The sequence below is a fragment of the Zonotrichia albicollis genome, chromosome 3 (genome assembly GCF_047830755.1).
Source record: "Zonotrichia albicollis isolate bZonAlb1 chromosome 3, bZonAlb1.hap1, whole genome shotgun sequence".
NCBI classification, from domain to species: domain Eukaryota; kingdom Metazoa; phylum Chordata; class Aves; order Passeriformes; family Passerellidae; genus Zonotrichia; species Zonotrichia albicollis.
Window position 1 is genome coordinate 33221511 of NC_133821.1, and position 20327 is coordinate 33241837.

The 20327-nt window shown below is 43.1% G+C and overlaps 2 protein-coding genes across 3 annotated transcripts; one reads left to right on the top strand and one right to left on the bottom strand.

Annotated features, from left to right (window-relative positions):
* Window positions 1–217: 217 nt before the first annotated feature.
* Window positions 218–8841, bottom strand: TATDN3 (TatD DNase domain containing 3). Of its 2 annotated transcripts, none has more exons than XM_074537109.1 (10): window positions 8740–8841; window positions 8624–8656; window positions 8470–8543; window positions 8188–8284; window positions 7394–7456; window positions 6255–6364; window positions 5811–5866; window positions 4867–4979; window positions 4041–4121; window positions 218–3760 (listed from the first exon to the last, which is right to left on the bottom strand). In XM_074537109.1, exons 1-10 carry the CDS (start codon window positions 8791–8793, stop codon window positions 3617–3619), a joined length of 825 nt encoding a protein of 274 aa, XP_074393210.1. In that variant the 5' UTR covers window positions 8794–8841; the 3' UTR covers window positions 218–3616. The 2 variants fall into 2 exon arrangements, with proteins under 2 accessions (XP_074393210.1, XP_005483084.1); XM_005483027.4 differs by having other exon boundaries at window positions 250–3760; window positions 8200–8284.
* NSL1 (NSL1 component of MIS12 kinetochore complex) lies at window positions 8792–19995 on the top strand. Its single transcript, XM_005483026.4, has 6 exons — window positions 8792–9079; window positions 9283–9367; window positions 11005–11135; window positions 13524–13578; window positions 16140–16207; window positions 16778–19995. The coding sequence occupies exons 1-6, from the start codon at window positions 8792–8794 to the stop codon at window positions 17054–17056; spliced, it is 906 nt and encodes a 301-aa protein (XP_005483083.1). The 3' UTR covers window positions 17057–19995.
* Window positions 19996–20327: the final 332 nt, after the last annotated feature.

Here is a 20327-nt window from a genome sequence, read left to right on the forward strand (position 1 = left end):
CAGTGCACACAGAGTTTGCATGCCCATGCCCCAGGAGATTCACACTGACAGAAAAGCCAACCCCAGCAGGGAAATGAGCAGATGGATAACCACCTGCTGAAGAGGAAAATGTTGAGACAACTGGGTGATATGGCAATTCATATCCTTTCTTTGATCCCAGCAGTGTCTTTGTACTGCATATAGAAAGCAAAGGGGAGAACAATAAAGCTTTATGCTAAGCCACTGAATTTCTCAAATTCACTTTCCTGCTCTGTAATGGGAACAGAGGATTGAACCCCAGCCTGCATTAATGAAAAAACAAACAAAAGCAGAACTTCATAAGTGATGAAAGTTGCATTTCCAGCCATTCATTTATTTGCTTTTGCCTCTTAAAAGCCTATCTATGCATTGCATAGGAGTCTGTTGGAAGCACCTCAGTAAAAGTCTTTAATCCATTTTTCTAAACCCTTATCATGATGAACAGCAGGAATAAGCAGCATTTCATCATCTTGGCCTCATTACCATCTCCTCACTTGCTCCCCTGTCATATTCTGGAAAAACCCACAGCACTTTGCCCCAGAGTTCAGGAGATTCAGGCCCTGTTAATCCATGGCTAAAAAATTTCAGAAGAAAGGCCCAAAGACTACTTCAGTGAGCACAGATAGAGCCCTTTCTTGGTTTTTCATCACTCCATGTACGTCCTGCAAGGTAAAATGGGGAGTCTTGCAAAGTGCAACCAGATCCACTGTTTGTAGCATCCCAAGGAAAGCTGGTGCCTGAAGGTTTGATGGAACTTGAGACCTACTACTTTCCACACTGCTGCAGACAATCTGTGCCATTCCCCTCTCTGAGACAGAGGTCACCTGGGCTGTGTGTGACCTCCAAAAGTGGTGGCATGGCTGAAAAGAAAACTTGGGTTGCCAGTAACTTTCCCAAAAACTAAATTTGCACTGTGTTCTTCCTCCAATATCCTTGGCCATTTCAGTCTCCTGTGTTATGTAGGGGAAGGCATGGTTTATCCAGACACTCTGATAAGTGTGTCAGATAACTGTCTGACACTCTGACACTCTGAGAGGCTTGCAACAGGGTTCAGAACACACACTGATGTTGCTGATGCCAACCTCTGTGGGGATGAAGGGCTTCACAGTGCACAGCCACACAGCTCCCCCAAAGCCACCCTGCCTTCCCCAGCCCCTGAAGGCCAGGTGTTGGCCTGGGAATGCAGGCAGAAATCCAATTTCTGTTAATTTCTGTTAAATCCCCCTTTTGAGGTAAAGTTACAGAACGACTGCTGAGGATCAGTGATGTTTTCCTGCTCAGAAACCACACTTCTCACTGCACAGCAGTACCCTCAGGGACTGGGGCACAACTTGCACAGGCAAACCAACAGCACAGGGAAAAGGGTGCTGCATCTGACCTTTGTTGTGTCAGGGATGCTAAGGCAGGGTGGGAGTGACACTGCATTTTCTTTTTTGGGACTCCAGGTCACCTACTCCATGACTTAGCTCTGGCGCCACAGGTCTAAGGAGAGCACAGAGCTGGTTTGTTTTGCCATGGCTCCCTGCCAGGCTCACCCTGCCCGTGGCTGTTGCAATGCCAGCGCTCCCTGGCCCAGGGGAAGCAACTCTGGGCCTCCTTCACCAGCCTCAGCCACGCTCCTGCACCACCAGCAGCAGCTCCAGGCTGCTGCTGCAGGGCCCAGGGACATGGGCTGTCCCAGAGCCCCAGGGCCCCCGGGGCTGCCCACCCTCGGCAGAACCCTGCCCACACAGGAGCTCCAGCATGAGTGTGCTGGAGGCTTCTGCCACAGCAAAAGGGATTCAAACACTCAGGAATCATCCTACTGCAAGGCTAAGGCTGAACCAGAGCAATCCCACCCCTCTGCAGAGACAGGGATTTCAAGGAGACTGCTTAATATTCCCCCTTCTTGCAAAACCAGTGTTTTCACCCAATGCTAAGGATTCCATAGAGAAAAATAATTAGGTCAAAACTTTGCAAACAGCTGGATGCTACCTGACTTCTTATCCAGAGCACCTCCTCACGTTGCAATTGCATTGGAATTTTGCATTCCCAAGCAATACTGGGAGACTTCCCAACACATAGGCAGCAGGAAGCACATGTGAGGCTGCCTGGTATCTATCACATGTTTAGCATCTCCAATTACATGATTATTAATTAAGTGAATCACGCTAGTATTCTGACTATTGCACACCTGTTCCCCAGCACCACCTGCAGGCAAACCCCGTCCTTCGCCCCTTTTAGTGGCAACGGTGCCTGCAGATCCAGGGTAAGGAACGGCTCTGACTCCTCTGGACCAAACACTCAGCACAGATCCAGTTACCTGCTGCTCTAAATACACGTTGAAAACACAAATTGTGCAAGTTTGGTTGTTTGCTGCAGGCTGAAAACTGTTAAGGAACACACGTTTAAACTTAATTAGCTACTTCTAGTCAAAAGGCAGAACAGCTGTTCTGATAAAGGCAGCAAAAACCCCTCTTGTCAATGTGGTTTTAAGAAACTGAGGAGGATGAGGTGGAGGAAAACAAAACTTTAGGATGGGGCATCACTTACACTGCAAGCTTTGGCCCCCTTCTCCTCTCTGAGGTGGTCATGAATTAAATTAATGCTTGTGTATTTTCTTCATTGACCTGGTAAAACTCCCCATAGTGAGAGAAAAGCTCCACTTCCCCAGCAGCCCTCAGAACAGTGGGGTACCATATAAAACCCACCTCATTCAATTGATGGTTTATAATCACAAATCAGTATTTCACATCCACACAGGGGCTGTGAGGGAGCACCAGATTCAGCTTTTGGACACCAGACTACATATCTGAACCCACAGACACCATCTCTAAGGTATCACAAAACTGAGCTTGTCTCCCTTTCACATCCTGTGTCTCCTGGTACTGAGCAGTCAGAAAAGTGAGTCCTTGAACTAAGACCAAACCCAGGCTTTTTATGTGAACACAATTTAAAAAATAAAGTATTTTAAAAATCCAAGAAAATCCATTTTAAAGTAGCCAAGATCTTAGCAACTATTACTTTATACACGGGAAAAGGAGAGGAGTAGAAGGGCTGCAATTCTTTCCTTCTAACTGTATTTTGAAAAGATGTTGCTTCTGCACCCCTCAGTCCAGCCAGCATGAAATACAGAGAATGTCCACACAGCTGGGTTTTTTAATGGCTCAGAAAGGGATGTGCAGGCTGCCAGCTGTTACAGGAGCTTTCTTATCATGCCTGGGTCCACAACTTGTGACTTTCAGTCAGCAGAAACAAAGAGTGAAGGGGACATCAGGCACTGTACAGTGGCCATCACCCAGACAAGGAGCAGCTGGCAAGCAGTCTGAGAAACTAAACTGACAATTTTATGGTGCTCTCCTTTACAAACTGTTTGTTCAGAGACGTGAGAGATGCAAAGGAACAACATGCCTTTATCATGTTAATGAGATTATTATGGTGCACACCAAAGGCCTTTGAGAAATTCCCTATTTTTATCCTATCGAGCTATGTAACACTCCTTGCTTCTTGAGCTTCCAACTGCAAAACTCCACCTTAACACAAGATGTACAATAATTGGTTTTATTAATTACACCACAAGTAATACTTTCTGCAACATCATATATCTCAGTTTCTGAATCTATATCCTAATAAAGTGCTGAAGTTTAGGGAATACTTTTAGTGCATTCTGTGTAGTCACTTCTATAACTTCTCCAACTGGAATTCCTTTAATTTTGGCAATGTATTCAGCAGCAATGTAAATATTTTTGGGTTCATTTCTCACCTGGAAAACAAACAAAACCAATCAAATTAGAGACCCTAGAGATCACAAGTGTTTCAGATTCAGTGTTTTCTGACACAACTTCAGTCACATTGTGGCACGTGTGGCAGAAAAATGACATGCATCCATTCTTCTTGGATGAAGTTCCCTTGGTAGCCTCTTTCCTCTCTTTTAACCACACTCAAGACTACTTCACTGTCCTGTGCCAGCAGCTGACCTCCTCCACAAGGTGTAGGTCTGGATGCAAATACACATAACTCCCTCCCTCCTTCCCATCACCTACCTGTTTTTCAGGCCCCAGAGCAGGAGAATCAGTTTCCAAGCACACATTTTCCAGTGGCAGCTGTTTCACAAGCTTCTGCTTCTTGAAGAAAATAAGACAGCCATTAAATGCTTTATGCACTTAAAACTGTGGGGGAAAAACATGAAGGGAGGATATTCCCTACACTTAGAGACAACAGCAAAAGACTGGTGCCACTGTTTACATTTTATCAATGATTTCTGAATGGAAGCAAGAACACCAGGAGCTGCTCAAGCCCCTTCAAATTAGGGTTCTCCTGTTCTCTAAAGTACCATTATCTCAAAGCTGAATTCATTGTAATTTATTTAATCATGCAGTTATATTGCAGTTATAGAGTTGCCAGTGCAATTCTAATTTGCTGTTTTCTGTGCATATAATATTTGTGTACTTTTTCCTCCTCTCTGCTTTACCTCTCAACCCCAGTTTGTTTTCCTTCCTCCTAAGTACCCACCCTCAGCCCCATTTATATCCACTCCTCATGCTCCCTCCACTTGAATCAAACTTTTTCCTCATACATTTCCTGAGCTTATCACAGAAAGCAGTGCTATCACAAAAACTACTCCTTCTCTACGTGACATGTCCCTGCTGTAAAACAATCCAGTGACAGAATCTTCTGAAGAAGAGCTCACCGGAAACCACAGTAAAATGAGAAAAATCCCCCTTGTTTCTCAGGAATAGCTGAGCTGTTTTAGCCAGAATTCCCCCTCCAAAGTCCAGCTAAGGCAAAAGCCCCAGGCAGAGATTCAGCCAAAGTAAAAATGTTCAATGCATGGAGAAGGAGCAGATCCCAGCCAGAACAAAACATTACCTGTTCACTCCTTACAATGGAAGGAGGAATGGAGAAGTAGTATCCAGCTCTCACCCCTTCCATGGCTACAGATGGCTTCCCATCAAAGGCATGGAGCAACACCTTGGTAGCACCTTGGAGAAACAAAGCAAACCACATCAGCAGCAGGGTTACACAGGACTGCCATGTCAGCTTCCCATGGGACCTTGGTCCCATTCAGAATTAACACAGAAACTCTGCACTACTGCTCCTGTGAAAAATGCATATTTTATGATTGGCTTTTCACAAATATTAAAATGAATATTATATGTGTTGCTTTAGAAAGTAATGCTGTATTAATTCTCTTAAGTAGTGTGTTAAATATAGCTTTAAGTTATAACAAAATGTTAAAATAGAAACTATGCTTGGTAAGAGACTTTTTTTAAAGAAAGGACTCGCAGCGAGATAGCAGCCACAGGACACCTGAATCTTTCAGAGAAAGAGAATTTATTGCCCCATTATCAGAAGAAATGAACTTCTTCTTGCCTCAAAGGCGCTGTCAGGATTCAGAGGAAGAAGCTGACACTGACCAGACAGAATCCTGTGTTTGAATGGAATTTATGCATCATGTATGAGGTGTATGAATACGCAACAGGCTGTTGTTTTTAAGGGTTAATCCTCTGTTAACGCGGTGCCCTTTTTTGGGCTGTGCTGCCCAGAAAAAGGTACCCACAGATATCCATAACTCTTTGTCTCTATTGTCCCATATTGTCCTAATTCAAATTGTCCAAATTATTATTACTCTAATTGTATTACTATTTTTATAACCATTTTATTACTATTAAACATTTAAAATTTTAAAACCAAGTGACTGGCGCTTTTCACACTCCTGAGTTAAACACAAACACACTGATGTGAGGACATGGCACAACTGGAGAAATCCTGCTGGCCAAAGCCATGGCAGAGGAAATGCATTAAAACTTTACCTTGTTCCTTCAAGAGATTGATGGTTGGTCTTCCAGCTGAGCGGGAATGAACATTTCTGCACAGCAAGGAGAGGCCCAGCATTAGGAAATTTAGCCAAATACCTTTTTCTTGCAAATACAAACAAACTAAGTATCTTGGGATGAAAATAATGACTCTATACTACAACTTTTATCAAGAAAAAAGACCCAGGGATGTATATATTAATCCTTTCAGCTAGTGAAGATATAGGAACAACATAGGATGGACGGGGAACATAAGGTGTTTGTACATAAGTGCAAACATAAGGAAAATTCTACAATTAAATCTCAAACTGGAGACTGACAGGACACATTAAACTATGCCAGTTTAATCCATCTAAGGAAAGTTCTGTGGGCACTTAATCTGGAAGTATTTCAGCATGTTACTGAGACCTGGCAAATCCTCCTGGTATAAACAAAACCTACAATGGCAAATCCAGTTTTCTTGCCAGCTCAACCTGCTTGATCAAAACCTGTCTTTGTCCTTCCTTCTGTTCATCGGTGCTGGCAAATCTGGGAGTGAAATCTAGTCCAACCTACAGTACAAGCAGAGAAGGGAAAAGTTTTACAGACCTAACACTTAACAGAACCATAATCAGACATACAAAGGCATACCATGCTTCAAAACTGCAAAGCATTTCAAAATATGTGTACTAGAGACCGCAATTAAAATGAGCTCAGCTGCAGCTTAAATTTGAAAAAAAAGCATTCTCAACCACAAGCTTTTCAACAATGAAAGCATTTGTGGGCAGACAGCTACTAACAAGGGTATTTAACATTTTAGTTTGTAACTGTTTTTCTGGGGATTTACATTCTATTGAATATTATGTCAGATTAGATCTCTAATATGGATCTTCAGTATAAGCAAAATTTCTGACCTGAACCCATAGCTTTAGTCCAATCTCTAGCAAAAATTACCCATTAGTTCCATACTTTTTTGATCTAAACATGTTCAAATGCTTGTCAAAGCAGTCCCATTCACAGTTAGATGAAGAGAAATTCTTCATACACAGTACAAAATGGCAAATTTAGCTACAAAACTCTGCCAAAACCTGCTTTTTCTGTAGCCAGTGCAGACCCAGATGCAAATCCCTCTGGTACTAACAAACAAATCGAGGCACACTCCACCCTAAAGCCTCAATTCATTTATAAACAAATGTAAGACAGCAGACAACAGATGGATACAAATAGATGAAGGATTAAAAAAAAAGAACTGTACAAGTCACTGTGGTGTACTGAAACCACAGCTTAGCCTAACTTTGTCAGAGAAGGCAGCAAGGACCTGCCTTTGGGTATAACATGAGCGAGCATAAGTATGTAATCTTCCAACAACACCAGCAGCATAAATTCCATCTATTTTCTAATAGCAATAACAAAGGAAAAGAAGGAATGAAGCAAAGCTATAAGGGAAAGCACATTAAGAGAACTACCAATCAGCCTTAGTGCTTGTTCAGGCTGATAGCAATTCTTATCACACACAGAAAAACAAGCATTGACTCAGTTTTTGTAATTCCAGTGACAGCTGCTGCTGGAGATATTTAAACAGGTTATAGAATTTCACTCACTTCTCCAATCCCCACCAATTTGTCTTCGTAACGTTCTATAAGAGGCAGCACAGCATCCAAATCCTGCAAGAATAAAAGATGCAACTCTCACTGCCCTTACCAGGGGAAAGGGTTATGAAGCCAGCATTATGATTAAATTGGCATTTCCTTCACTATTCTGAAATTCTGTACTTCACAACTTGCCATTACTGTGAGCTGTGCAGTCAGACTTTAGAAGTTTGAAGGATTTACCTTCTTTACTTAATAACCATTTCATTACATATATTCATTACATATTATTATTACATTCTATATCTATCTGTCTCTCTCTCTCTATATATATATATATACATATATATATATGTATATATCTTAAAACCTTATTCTAAATACTCCTGAGCTAACTTTTCACAGTAGCAGCAGAGGCAATTAAAACAAGGCCCAAAAATAACTCGGTAACCTGAAATAGCTGCAGACAGCTCCCTGAGATTTTTAGGATAAGGCCACAAACAGTTGCCTTCCAGTTCCCATGTCAACAAAGGAACATCTGCACTTGTTGTTTGCTGTAAGCAAAGCACACTTGGGATTTCTAAAACCATTTCACTGCAGCAATACAGCCAGATGACTCCAGAGAACAATTGTGCTTTAAGGGCTAACAGGGACAAATGGATGTACTGAGAGAGCCTGGGATTTGGTCCACTGGGTCTCCTTGCATCACAGAGGGCAGAAAAACCAGTGAAGGTAAATCAGGCAGACCGAGCATCCTGTCGTCTGTCCTGAAAAGTCCCAGCAGTATTTCAGAGGCCGCGTTTTACCTTCAAATTTACCTTCAAAGTAACACTGCGCTGCTCCTCTGGAGAAATCTCTTGAACGGGGTGAACTCCCAGGCATGGCAAGACAAACCCTGGGAATCTAGGCACGGAACAGACAGCGAGAATTTGAAAGACCACAGACAATTTAAGTTTAATGCCAGGAGCCCGCAGAGAGCGCAGGTTTAAAGGCAAGAAGGGCCGGCCTGACTGAGGGGGGCAGCGCATCCCCCGTCAGTCCCCAAGGCGCGGACCCGGGTGGGCGCGGGATCCCCGGCGGCCTCGCACCTCTCGGACAGCTCCACGACGCTCCGGAACTCGCCCGCCTGCTCCGACACCACCACCAGCGCCGACACGGCCGCCTGCGGCACACAGAGACCCCCGGCCCGCTGAGACCGGCGGGGCTGCGGGCAGAGGGTCCCCTCAGGCCGCCCCGCCTCACCTGCTCCGCCGCCCGCACCACGGCCGCCACGTCCTGCAAGAGACACGCAGCGCCTCAGCGCGGGGCCGCGCCCGGCACTCGGGACTGCCCCCGGCCGCCCGCCCGCAGCGCCTCACCGGCTGGAAGCAGGCCGCGGCCAGGTGGCAGTGACAGTCCACGGGCCCCGCCATGCCGCGCCCCGCGGGAAGGCACCGAGCGGCCGCGGGTTCCGCTTCCGGGCCGGCATTTTCCCCGCGTCCCGGGCGGGAAATGGAGGCGCCGCCGAAGCCGGAGGCGGCCGGCGCGGGGCCGGGGCCGGGGCCGGGGCCGGTGATGGGGGAGGCGCGGCGGGACCCGCGGGTGCGCTGCTGCTCGCGGCGCGGGCTGGGCGCCGTGCTGGAGCTGTGCGCGCCCTTCGTGCGGGCCCTGGCGCAGGGACAGCCCGGCGGGGCCGCCGCCGAGGCGGACGCGATCTGGGTGAGCGGGGAACGGGGAGCGGGAATGGGAACGTGCCGGCACAGGGCCCGGCGGGCCCCGCTGGCAGCGCTCGGCAGCCGGGGTGAGGGGCGGCTTGCACCGGGGTGGGCAGGGCAGTGAGGCGGGACGGGCTCTTCCTGAGGGATGCATGGATGGATTCACGGACGGACCGATGGATTCTCAGTCTGCTCCGTGCCTTGCAGAACTTCGAGACAGCGGTGCGGGAGAACGTCACCATTAACGGGCAGCCCTGGGAGGAGGCCTCGGATGACTCCCGGCTGCAGAGCGGTAGGCCTCGCTTCCATTCGCTTCCCGCCCCCTGGGCTTGGTTTGGTTTGGTTTTGTCCGGTGGTAAAAGGGGCCTGATTGAAAGGGGAGGTTCTGACTTGATGTATGGAAGTAAAAACTCGTTCTTAGGATAACGGAGCATTGGAAAAGGCTGCCCAGAGCTTGTCTCCAGCACTGGAGGCTTCCACAAACCCTCTGGAGCAACCTGTTTTGAAATGGGCTTTGACTCTGCTGTGAGCAGGAGGCTCTGGAGGGCCCCTCCAGCCTCAGTGTTGGGGACAGTGACCAAGATCTGTCAGAGGACCCTAGGAGACTGTCTATTGTTGCTATTTAATATACAGATTAAGTGTTGAAAGTTATATAAATATGTGTAATAGAAACAATGTATTTATAATTACTGTCTTTTGAATAATAGTAGTGGAGATTCTTGGTAGGCTGGTGTTCAAAGAAAATTTCAGTGTGGTTCATTCACTCACCTGTGTTGGCTTTAGGTGGTCTTTGCCTGCAGTTTGATGCTTTTTGCAGTTACATAGAGCAGAAAATACAGATACATTGAGCTAACTATGGAGCTGTTGAACCAAAAGCATTGAACCGTTTTTTTGGTCGGGATGCTCCAAACAGTGTGATCTAGTTGAACCTATGTACTGCTCATTGCAGGGGGCTTGGGCTAGATCACTTTTAAAGGCCCTTCCAACCCAGATTGTTCTATGATTCTGTGAAGTATCTGCTGTTGTAGTTCTAGAATGATAAAACTCCAGGTATTTGGACTACAAGGTCAAAAAGGCACAGAACTGCAAAACTGAGACACTGTCATCTGCCCACAGCTTCATAAAGCAGCTGTAAGGACTGTGTTGTGTTTTTAATTCCATATAGATTTACTCATGTGCCTAGCTCTGATCCGGTTTGAGTCACCAAGAGATCTGTCAGTTTGTGCCTTCTGTATTTATGTTAATCAGCGACTTAAGTCTTTCCTGTCAATATTTAAATGGTTTCATGGTGATCTTAAAACAAACAACCAAAACAAACTCACAGAGTCCTAAAACCTTGGCTTTTCCTTTCTGAGTTTTGTAATCACTGGATTCTGCACAGTTACCCAGAGGGGGTGCTCAAAATCCATTGTTTACCACTAGATTGAAAACATTGCATGGCTTGCAAGTTATACTCAGCACATTAGTGGGAACAGTGAATTTTAATCTGAAACTGCTTATTTGTGCACTGTGATGTAAAATCAGCTAGGCTTCCAATTACTGTTTGTGCAGTTGGAGTTTTTTTAATGCTTGTAAATCACACAGATAAACCATTTTTCTCCTTAAAAAATAGCCATTGCTTCATAAGAGTTTCTTCACAGATTCAGAGTTCATAGGGAAATACATTTGTTATTTTTTCCTCTGGATGGGTCTCTCCCTCTCCCCACCCCAGATCATTTACTTCAGAATAACTGGCCAACATCAAGTTATGCTCCAATCTCTGTACTCTCTTAGCAAGGTGATTCAAGACATATATTTATTTCTATGTTGATAATCGTGCATGATTTTTTTTATTTGAGATCTGAAGCTTCTTTTTCTTGACAGGTTTGTCTCAAAAAAAAAAAAAAAATTAAGAATTCCACAGTAACTATGTGTGTTTGTCACTTTCAGATTCCAATATTAAAATTCTGGAGGATCAATTTGATGAATTAATAGTAGAGACAGCAACTAGGCGTAAACAGTGGCCTAAAAAGATCCTGGTGCATGCTATCGAAACCATGAAAGCAGAGCAGGAGATGTTGGTGAGTAACCTAAGACTTCCAGAAAACCTTTGCATTAAGAAATCAATCATCCAGTGTTAAGCTTTAAGCTCCTTCCCATGATTGCTTTTGATTCTTTATCATAAAGTGAAATTGCTTTTTTTTCATTAACTTAGTTCTGCAGTAACTAAGGGTTAAACTTAGGAAGTTTACTAAGCGTTGCTACAAAGCATTATGACTGTGTCTGAATTGGGTCTGTGGCACAAAGAAACTGCAGCAGATTGCTTCATCCTGGTGACTCAGTAGGCACCTGTTTATCTTCGAGTTCCTCAAGTCCTTGCCCAAGGGCTGGACTGGCTGAGGTTGAGGTGCTAAGTGTTACACTACATACAGATAGATAGTATCACGTGCATTGTACCACTTAAAAAATGTCAGTGGCTTCCTAAGCACTTTTTTTGAGCTAGTAAATACTGGGAGTAATGACTTTCAGTAAAGCAAAAGGCAGTGTGGATTAATGAATCAGCACAGTCAGTTCTGTGGGATTTTTGACACACAGTGTAATGTAATAACTGGCATTAAACAAGCCAGTTGTGTCCTTACCTGCTGGATTTCCTCCCTGAAGTTATGTTAGGCCTCCCTTTTGCTTACCTCCTGATTAATTAGGATTCCTTTGGCAAAACACAAGAGGCTGAGGCAGAGTCAAAGACTGGCACAAGCTGCCCAGTGAAACTGTGCCATCTTCATCCTTGGAGAGATTCATGGAGACACTCAGAAGTTGACTGGATGAGGTTCTGAGCCACCTGCCCTAGTTGGCCTAAATTTCAGGAGGCTTTTTAGAGGTCCTTTCCAACTTCAGCTATTCTATACAAAAGCAGACAGGGAATTTTTTAGAAAGTTGTGTAGGAGCCTGCATTGTATTTCTGAGGACTAAAATTGACAGATGTTAACTCTCTAGGTTGGCCAGGCAAAGATGATTTACAGCAAGGAAAAGTGCACGGGTACACTTTCATCTTACACCTGAGATATATTCTGATATATATTGCTTTTTGTGATCTCTCTGTTTAGTCAGTATATTAAGTATGTAAAACAAACAAAATCGACTTAAATTAAATATGCTATTGCATAACACCAAGATTTAACAAGACCTGAGTCTTTCTACTTTCTACTTAATCTTTCTACTACCTGAGTGCCACAGTGGATTAGTTATTTGGAATGCCTCTCATGCTCCTTTTTTTCTCTTGCTGATCTCTTCAAAGTTTACACCACCACAACCAGATGAATTTTAATTAAAATTCTCTGCAAAAGTTTAGTTTATCTCTGTAAGAATATGTAGAAATACATGTAAGAAATATGGAAAGCTTAGTTTATCTCTGTAAGTGATCCTTTTTTTTTTCATCTCTCAGCTATTTCTGCAAAGGTACCAGTGGTTTCTTTGGTTTTGGTTGAGTGTTTCTTGTGTTCTTTCATTATCATAGCTAAATGAGTGATGCTTTCTGAGGCATAAAGAGCAGCCCTGAAGATGTGATTTATCTGGAGAGAACCAGTCATTTATTGTGGTGATTTCCTTGTCACTGCCAAAGCACAAGATTGTCCTGTGGGTTTTCAGTCAATGTGGTCTGTACAGTTGGAGGCTAATGCAAGCCATGTTTGCTCTCCTGCTTGGAGCTGTTACTGCAAACTTGCTAAGTTGTGTGGACTGTGAAAAAAATTTCTCCCAAAACTACAGCAAGGAATAATTGGCTTTCCCCTACTTGCTGTTGCCTGAGGAAGGTTGAGGGACAGCTCCTGAAATGGAGAACACTAACTTGCTGATGATCTAACTTCTGTTCCCTTGGCCTTGCTTTGTGTCCTTCTTCCCTATTAGCTGCTTCTAATTGCACCTTTAATGCAACTGAGAATGGGTTATATTCAGTTATTACTAGTTCTCTTCTTGTCTCAGTTAACTGATGTAAGGCACAAGACTCACAGTTTGTGAAGCAGAGTGTTCTTAGTTCTGTATAAGTAATTGCAGGGCTAGAGTGTACTTGTTTAAGTACTTTTCTTTTTCTTAGCTTTTTGTCTTAATGCACCTTTTGTTGGAGTTTGTGGCTCTGGGAAAGCATGCTGGTTCTGTGAATGGCTCTTGAGAAGCTAGAGCAGCTCTTTTTCCTCAGTCATGCAGCAGGTGGCAATGCTTCTTCCAAAACGCCCTGGATGTCAGTTCTCATGCTTTAATAATTAGAATTCTGCAAAGTAAAACAGATTTCTGGAGATGTGTTTACAATGAGTGTAATTGTGTTAACCAGAATGCTGTTTTCAGTAACTAAGTATCTATAATCTGTACCTCAATACATTCTTGATCTAAATAATTTCACCACAGTCTCCATATATATATTAGGTATCTATTAAACCAAGGGAGTATTTCACAATTGTTTTTTCTTTAATATGCAGAAGCTCTACCAGCCTGTGGTAAAACCAGCAGACATAAGACCTCAGCCTTCTCAAGGTAAAGACTTTGTGGGGAGGGCAACTGTACTGAGGAAACACTGCCTCACTTACTGGCTAACTGTAAATGTTTGACAAGTTTTCTTTCTTTAAGCTTGTTTAAAATTGGCTGTTTATAAATTAACAAAAAAGCTAGAAGTTTGTCATAAGTGAATGTATTGCTGCCTGAGTTTTACTGTGTGCATTTCTCTCATTCTGAGTGCTGCCTGCTGTTAGGCACTGTACTTGAAGGCAAAAAGCTCTGTGTGTGTGTTTGTTGGGGAGAAATTGTCACACAGCTACCCCCAGAAGGCTTCCTTACTTCTTCATCACTGGTGGTGCCAGATGAGGAACGGATGGATCACTGACATTGAACTTCATCTGTTCTTGTGTTCATTTTACACGAGTACCAGAAATGCTTCAGCCTCTCTTCCTAATCAGTCATTTCCTTCAGGGAAAAGCTGTTGTGTAGGACTCAGTGGTGGCAGTGTTGACTCTCCTAACTAGGACAGAGATTTCATCCTGCCTGTGTCACTTGTGAGGGTTGATGAGGGAACAGAGCTGCAAACAACCTTGTAAGTTTGCTGCATGCTTTGGAAAGATGCCTTGTACAGACTCCTTGGAACAAGGTGGTGGATTTTGCAGCGGATGATTGGGATGTCCTCTTTTGAGGCTGGCTTTAATAAATGGGAGTTGTATGTTACCTGTTGTTAAGTATTAAATAATGACAGATTTCAGCAGTGCAGTTCTAATTTAAAAAGTGAGCACCCTCACTATGAATTACTGCACATGATGTAACAAGCAGCAGTGCTCAGAGTTTGAGGAGCTGAGCTGAGTCTTCAGTTCTCACCCTGCTGATCTGACTTCATTCTAAACATCATTTCCTCTTTGTAGATGTGAGACATGGCTTCCAGCAGCAAAGCAGCCAGTAGGAGCAGTACAGTGGTCACTTTGTATCTGAGTTCCTTTTGGTTTCTAGTGTCCAAATCCAGGCTTTTCTCATGTCAGTCAACTACTTGCAAGTTAGTAGCAGCTTGCACTATGATATTGTGGTTTTGGGTTTGGTAACAGCAAAGTTGTAGCAAAGATGCCAGGGAGGTTATGGAGCATTTTGGTATTATGTAGTCTTTGGGAAGTTTATGTATCCCAGTTTAGCAAGTACAGTGGCCAGAAACCAAAAATGTTTAGATTACTCAATACCTTTCATTTCCTTGTTTCATTTCCCTATGTTTTGGAAAGCCTTGAACACTGAGGAATATAATGCCATCTATGTCAAGCCAAACTCTTGCAGACAAATTTCATTTAACTGTGTGTCAGTCTTTCTGTACAATAATCCAAATAATTATTTCTTCTTTCACTTAACTCCATCCTTACCATTTCATAAGGTCACCAGCCTCCTCATCCCAATACTTTATTGTAAGAATGCTTCATTGTAGAGATATCCTTCTTTTAGAGAATGCCCTTCCATAGGGCTCTGAGATGAGTTTAAAGAGGTTGCTTCTGGACTACAATTCTTCCAAACTGAATGATGGTGCATTTTAGTGTCTATGTTCATGTAGGGGTCATGTGTTCCTAAACCAGCTCTGAGCAGCACACTGGATACATGGACAGTTCAACAAGCACCATCCCTTGGTGGTTACCACCTTTCAGCAGGGAATCACTGTAACTCTGAGCTAGAATGCTGTGACTGATTCTAAATGCCTTCAGCAGCACAGATAAGATTGACTTCCAAACAAAATGCTGTGTTTAACCCTGACAGGGTTTAGGGGTGCGTGCACCACCTGACACTGTTCTACTGCAGGCACTGGTGAAACCCTACAGAAAACTAATAGTAGTGGAGGTGAGGCTCCTTACTTCCCAGAAGCATGCTAGTGTGCTCATTTTAAGTTTTGTGGATGGAGAACATGCAAAACAGTTTCATAATAGGCTAGAGTTTAACTCTTGAATACAGAATTAAATAATTGGTGATCTTATCACATTGCTACTAGAGTCAAATATATGCTGGTGTTCTGCACCTGCTGCCTGCTTCAGTGTTCCTGAAAGCTGGGGGATTTTTTCTTGTTAGCACAGCAGAATTAATACAGTTCATGTTATTTAGGTTTGGTTCTTTTTGGTGTTGATAAATTAAGCCAGAAGAAAAAAATCCCAGCCTTTATTGTATTTGCCCTTCTGAAAATGGGTTTTCTAAATCTCCTGTTCCCCACAGTGGTGTCTGTTCTCTGTGTTCTGTGTGGGTTTTATCAAATGGAATATGAGCTTAAAAGTTTTGAAAACAAATCTTCCTCTGTAATTATTTCTTTCCAACTCTTCTCTTATTTCAAATATTGGCTTTGTGTTTTTTAGGTAAGAACTTAGGGGTTTTCTGTAGTTGGGACTGCTAGCCTCTACTGCAGTTTGAGTGATACAGAGTGCTACTAAGTGAGATATACCATGCCAGCTGTTCTCAGTGTTACAGTGAAAGGGATGTGCTGCAGGTTTTGGTTTTATACAGGGACTTGACTGGTTTTCTGTCCATTTTCTGATAGCGAGCAGTGGGGGAAAGGGTTATGTTTAAGAAGTTGATTTGGCTGTGTTTGTCTGCAGATGCTTACATCGCAGATCTGAAGCAGGCGGCAGAGGTGGCATCCAAACAGATCAGCGAAGCCATGCAGGTGAGACCTCCATGTGCTCCAAGAGAAATATGTTTTTATCTTCTTGATCTGGTAAGATGTCACAAAGCAGGAGTTCTAAATAATTTTCCTTATGGTTTGGTAGAAAAAAGCCTGTGTGTGTACTTAAGAAGCAGGTAAAGCATTTTGTGTGTAAAACATTCTCCCTCATGTGGTAGTAAGGGAGATTACCCAGGAAATGCTTCCATTGAGATTTTGGAACCTGCAGCATCTGAAAAACATCTTTTGAAGACTTGTATGGCTTCATCTAGAGTATGACATTTGTTACTTCAGTACCTGCTTAGGAGCTGTGGTGTTCCTGTGATACTGCCTGAGCTTAGAGATGTCATGAGGGAACACTTCACCTTGGCACACTCTTTGCATGGTTTCTGGGTGCAGACACCTCACTATTGGCGTGGTAGCTCTGCATTCACAGCCCTCACTTGCCACCCTAAGCATCATCTCTGCAGACACTGAAGCTTTTGTGCCTGTCAGAATCTCATTAGCATATTGCATGCCTTCTGACCATTGTTTTTCCCGTGTAACTTGAGATCCTCGGGTTTGTTTTTGCAGTGTATTCCAGCACTCATAGAAAAAGCAGAAGGTTTTTCCCAAGCATTGACTATGCAACCAACCTTGGAACTCTGCAAGCTGCGACAAGAAGTCTTTTCTGGTTTCAAGGTGAAGGAGGAAAACAATGTCCAAAATTCAGTACCACCAGGAGAAGTCACACCAACAGGAACTGTTTGCAGTAAAAATCCTTATGTTTTGCTGAAAAGAAGAAAAGCTGCAGATTCCCCCGGGAGAAGGCGCTACCCACTGCGGCGGAGGAAGATCACTCTCAGTGCATGAATTTCTCCTTTTGTGTTTTCACATTGGAATCTCAGTTGTACTTTTGTTCCATGTGTCCCACCTTTATTTCTTAGAACTCATCTCCCCTCAGTGCTATACATGGGAGTTTCTTTAATGAGTCTTTGACCTCTTAAATATTTCTGGTTTTGCTGACATGCTGATGATATATGGTACATGTACCAGTAGCATCCAATATCCAGCAAGTGTATTTGCCATTTAACTCATTTTTTGCTCTTATATTGCAGTTTTTAGCTTGAGTCCTTGTGCTTCTCAGAGTTCATGTGCATGCTTTATGTATGTGGGCAGTCTTTTAGGAAACCACTAACTGTTCATTTACATTCAGCGTGTCTCTAAAGAGGTTGGAGAATGTCTAGCTCTCTTAATGCACCTTCATTAATTACTGAGGCATGTGGCTTTTATATTAATGAATTAATTGACACTGCAGCATATTGAAATCACCAAATTTGGTGCAATGTTGGAGTTTTAAGGAAGTCTATGCACACATGTGACATTAATCCTTGCTATCCTACCTTTCCTGAATGTAGGTCATTTAGGCTTATTTATAGTCGTGTTTGTTGAAACTTGGATTTTTAATAATTGTATGTGTTTACTTGCAGTGTGCTCTTCTGAACACGAATTCAACCATCAACATCTTAGGGTCTGATATATCATTTAATGTAATTCAGTTGTGCACCTGGGGTTTTCCTGAGCAATATTTCTACCCAAGAAAGGATCTTGACTTGGGTTATGTTTGCATTTGTGTTGTTTGACTAAACTTTAAAGATCACTAGAGGCTACCAGTTAATGGTATTCACTTGAGCTAGCTTACTTTTGTTTTCTTTACTCATTAGTGCCTAGAATATTGGAAATTAGTACTAAATTGAGCCTTGTGCCTTAACCATTTATAACTTTTTCTAGTTTATGGTTGCATGTGCCTGCAGTAAATACTCCTGTCTAGTATGTAACATATTTGTTACACAGTAAATGGAAGGGGGTTTTAGAAGCTTTATTAATGACATGTTCGGTGCTAAGAAGACAGGTCCAACCTCATGTCTAAGAGACTGAGAGTTCACAAGAAAACAGATTTTAGCATAATTTCTTTTGTAAAAGTGAGCATCTGTACTGAGACTTTGTATATGTAATAATATGTAAATATTTTTCCTGACCTTGTATATACAAATGTGTGTTTTTATATGAAGTAAATTAAATCAATTACGGAAGATCAAAGCTTCAGATAATATTGTCAGTTCTAATCCTGGAATAGATGGTGGCTGAGCAGTGAGCGTACTTCAGCAGACATCTGTGTTAAATTCTGGCTTGAGTAACTGAAGTAGTTCCATTTACTGCCTTTGAACTCACAAGTGTTATTAATCTCAGGGCTGCAAAGCTTATTGGGTGAGAGAGGACAGGATGTGAGAGGGACTGGAGCTGCAGGGCTGTGGGGTGTGTGGCTCAGACTGCTTCTCACACAGCCCCTTGCTATTTTTAGTGCCCGCGCTCTATGCGGCGTTGGAAGTCCCTGCTACGGCTTTCTTCACACGGATCCTGGCTGCTGCTGGGCTAAGGTGAGCCCTGCAAGATTCTGCATGGCCACTGTTACAGTGTTTGGCCATTTTCTGTTAATAGGACCGTTTTCTGCTCTTCTCTGCAAATGACAGGCAAGTACAGAAAATAGCTAGGAATAGGTATCTCTTTGAAGAAGTTCCCTCAGGAATAGCTGGGGTAGGACAAATGCCATAAGAAATTAAAAGGGAAAGCACTGTGGTTTAAGACTTAATAAATAAATTCACACAGTGCATGTTTCTGTTTAGAGACTAAAGGATAGTTGGCCTGCACAGGATTTCAAGTAAGTGGGAATGGATGCTCTGAGTTAGAGCAGTTGGTCTTCTTTTCCATAGCCCATGTTGCAACTGCAATTAGACGGAAGAAGAAAAATGCATCTGGAAATGCTGGCCAAGTGGACTGTGTAAAGAAAAAGATAAAGCAATCAGGATTCCAAGTGCAGTGTATAAACTAGGAATTTGAAAATCTGATGGCTACTTTTGGCCAAGCAACACTGGAAAGAGAACCTTCCTTTAAATGCAAGTTCTGTTATGAGTTAAACTCAACATGAATGTTCAGCAATTTTTCCAATGGTTATTAAAAAGTTCTACAGCCAGTGATACCTGCAACTAGCTGTTCTTCCCATTGGCAGAAATACATAAAACACTTCATTTTTCCCCACTGAGTAGCCTTTTGTCCTTCAGTTAACTTTTCATAGGAATAGGCAGTGTTGTGCAAGACATGTCTAATCAGGCTTCTACTGAAATGTCACAACAGCCAAGCTTCTTATTTTTAACTTGGGGCGAATTGGTATTGCATCAAGAAATGTCTGGTAGTTTTTCTTTATATAGCCTTTGAATTTTGTAAGACAGCTCAATGGTGAGGGATGCTTGGGTTCATTTGCAAACTGAGTTTGAATTTCTTGGCTTTTGGGGGCGGGACAGAACATCTCACTGTTTGTTAGTGTGTCCTGTCTGCAGTGTGCTTTTTGCTCATTAGGGTAGGCCATCCCTGGCCAAGAAAAACTTGCAAATTGGAGCAGCATCCACACATGCTTTTGCTGTGTGTACTTTCTGAACAAAGGGGATTACGAACTGTAAAGAGGAAGCTCCTCTTCCAGAAATCTTCACATGGACCCTGATGTCTGTTTGGAAGCCTGGGTGCTCTGAGACCCAGTTCTGACACATGCCATTCTCCAGGAGAGCCATGCTGTGCTAAGCTATGATCAGAAACCAGTCTGCATGTGTGTAGGCTGCTTCAGTGCAGACAAAAATCAGTGATAAACTGCCGTTATAAAATGTAAGCTCAGCTGACTAAGCTGCTTTCTGGGCTGATTTTCTCTCCTGCACAGAAACACTCTGCCTTTACTGCTGCACTACCTGGAATTACTGTGTAGGCATTTCTACAGATGTACCAGAGATAGCTTTAATACTAAGTAGAAACTTGTTCCCACAAGCAAATTTTGACTTGTCATTTCCTTTGTCATTTGTTCTGAACAAGAACAGACTATTCAGGCTCAAGGGGACTGTCCCCTGGCTTGTCCCATGCTTGTGTTATCCTGGAAACCATATTCTGCAGCTGCTGGGAATTACTCAGTGAGGTGGATATTTACTCAGGACTAATAAATTCTTGGTGAGCTGCTCATGATTTGATGCTGTCAGATAGCTGGTGCAGGTGCCATTTGCAGCAGCATTGCTCCTGGAGCATGGAGTTCAAAGTCCCTCTGTGA

Excerpts from the sequence above, each read along its gene's own strand:
- NSL1 (XM_005483026.4), top strand. The coding sequence starts at position 8,792 with ATGCCGCGCCCCGCGGGAAGGCACCGAGCGGCCGCGGGTTCCGCTTCC. Across the intron at positions 9,368-11,004 it reads TGACTCCCGGCTGCAGAGCG|ATTCCAATATTAAAATTCTG; the intron begins GTAGGCCTCGCT and ends TGTCACTTTCAG. Across the intron at positions 13,579-16,139 it reads AAGACCTCAGCCTTCTCAAG|ATGCTTACATCGCAGATCTG; the intron begins GTAAAGACTTTG and ends GTTTGTCTGCAG.
- TATDN3 (XM_074537109.1), bottom strand. The coding sequence starts at position 8,793 with ATGGCGGGGCCCGTGGACTGTCACTGCCACCTGGCCGCGGCCTGCTTC. Across the intron at positions 8,285-8,469 it reads GTCGTGGAGCTGTCCGAGAG|ATTCCCAGGGTTTGTCTTGC; the intron begins GTGCGAGGCCGC and ends TTCCGTGCCTAG. Across the intron at positions 6,365-7,393 it reads AATTGGTGGGGATTGGAGAA|GTTGGACTAGATTTCACTCC; the intron begins GTGAGTGAAATT and ends CTTGTACTGTAG.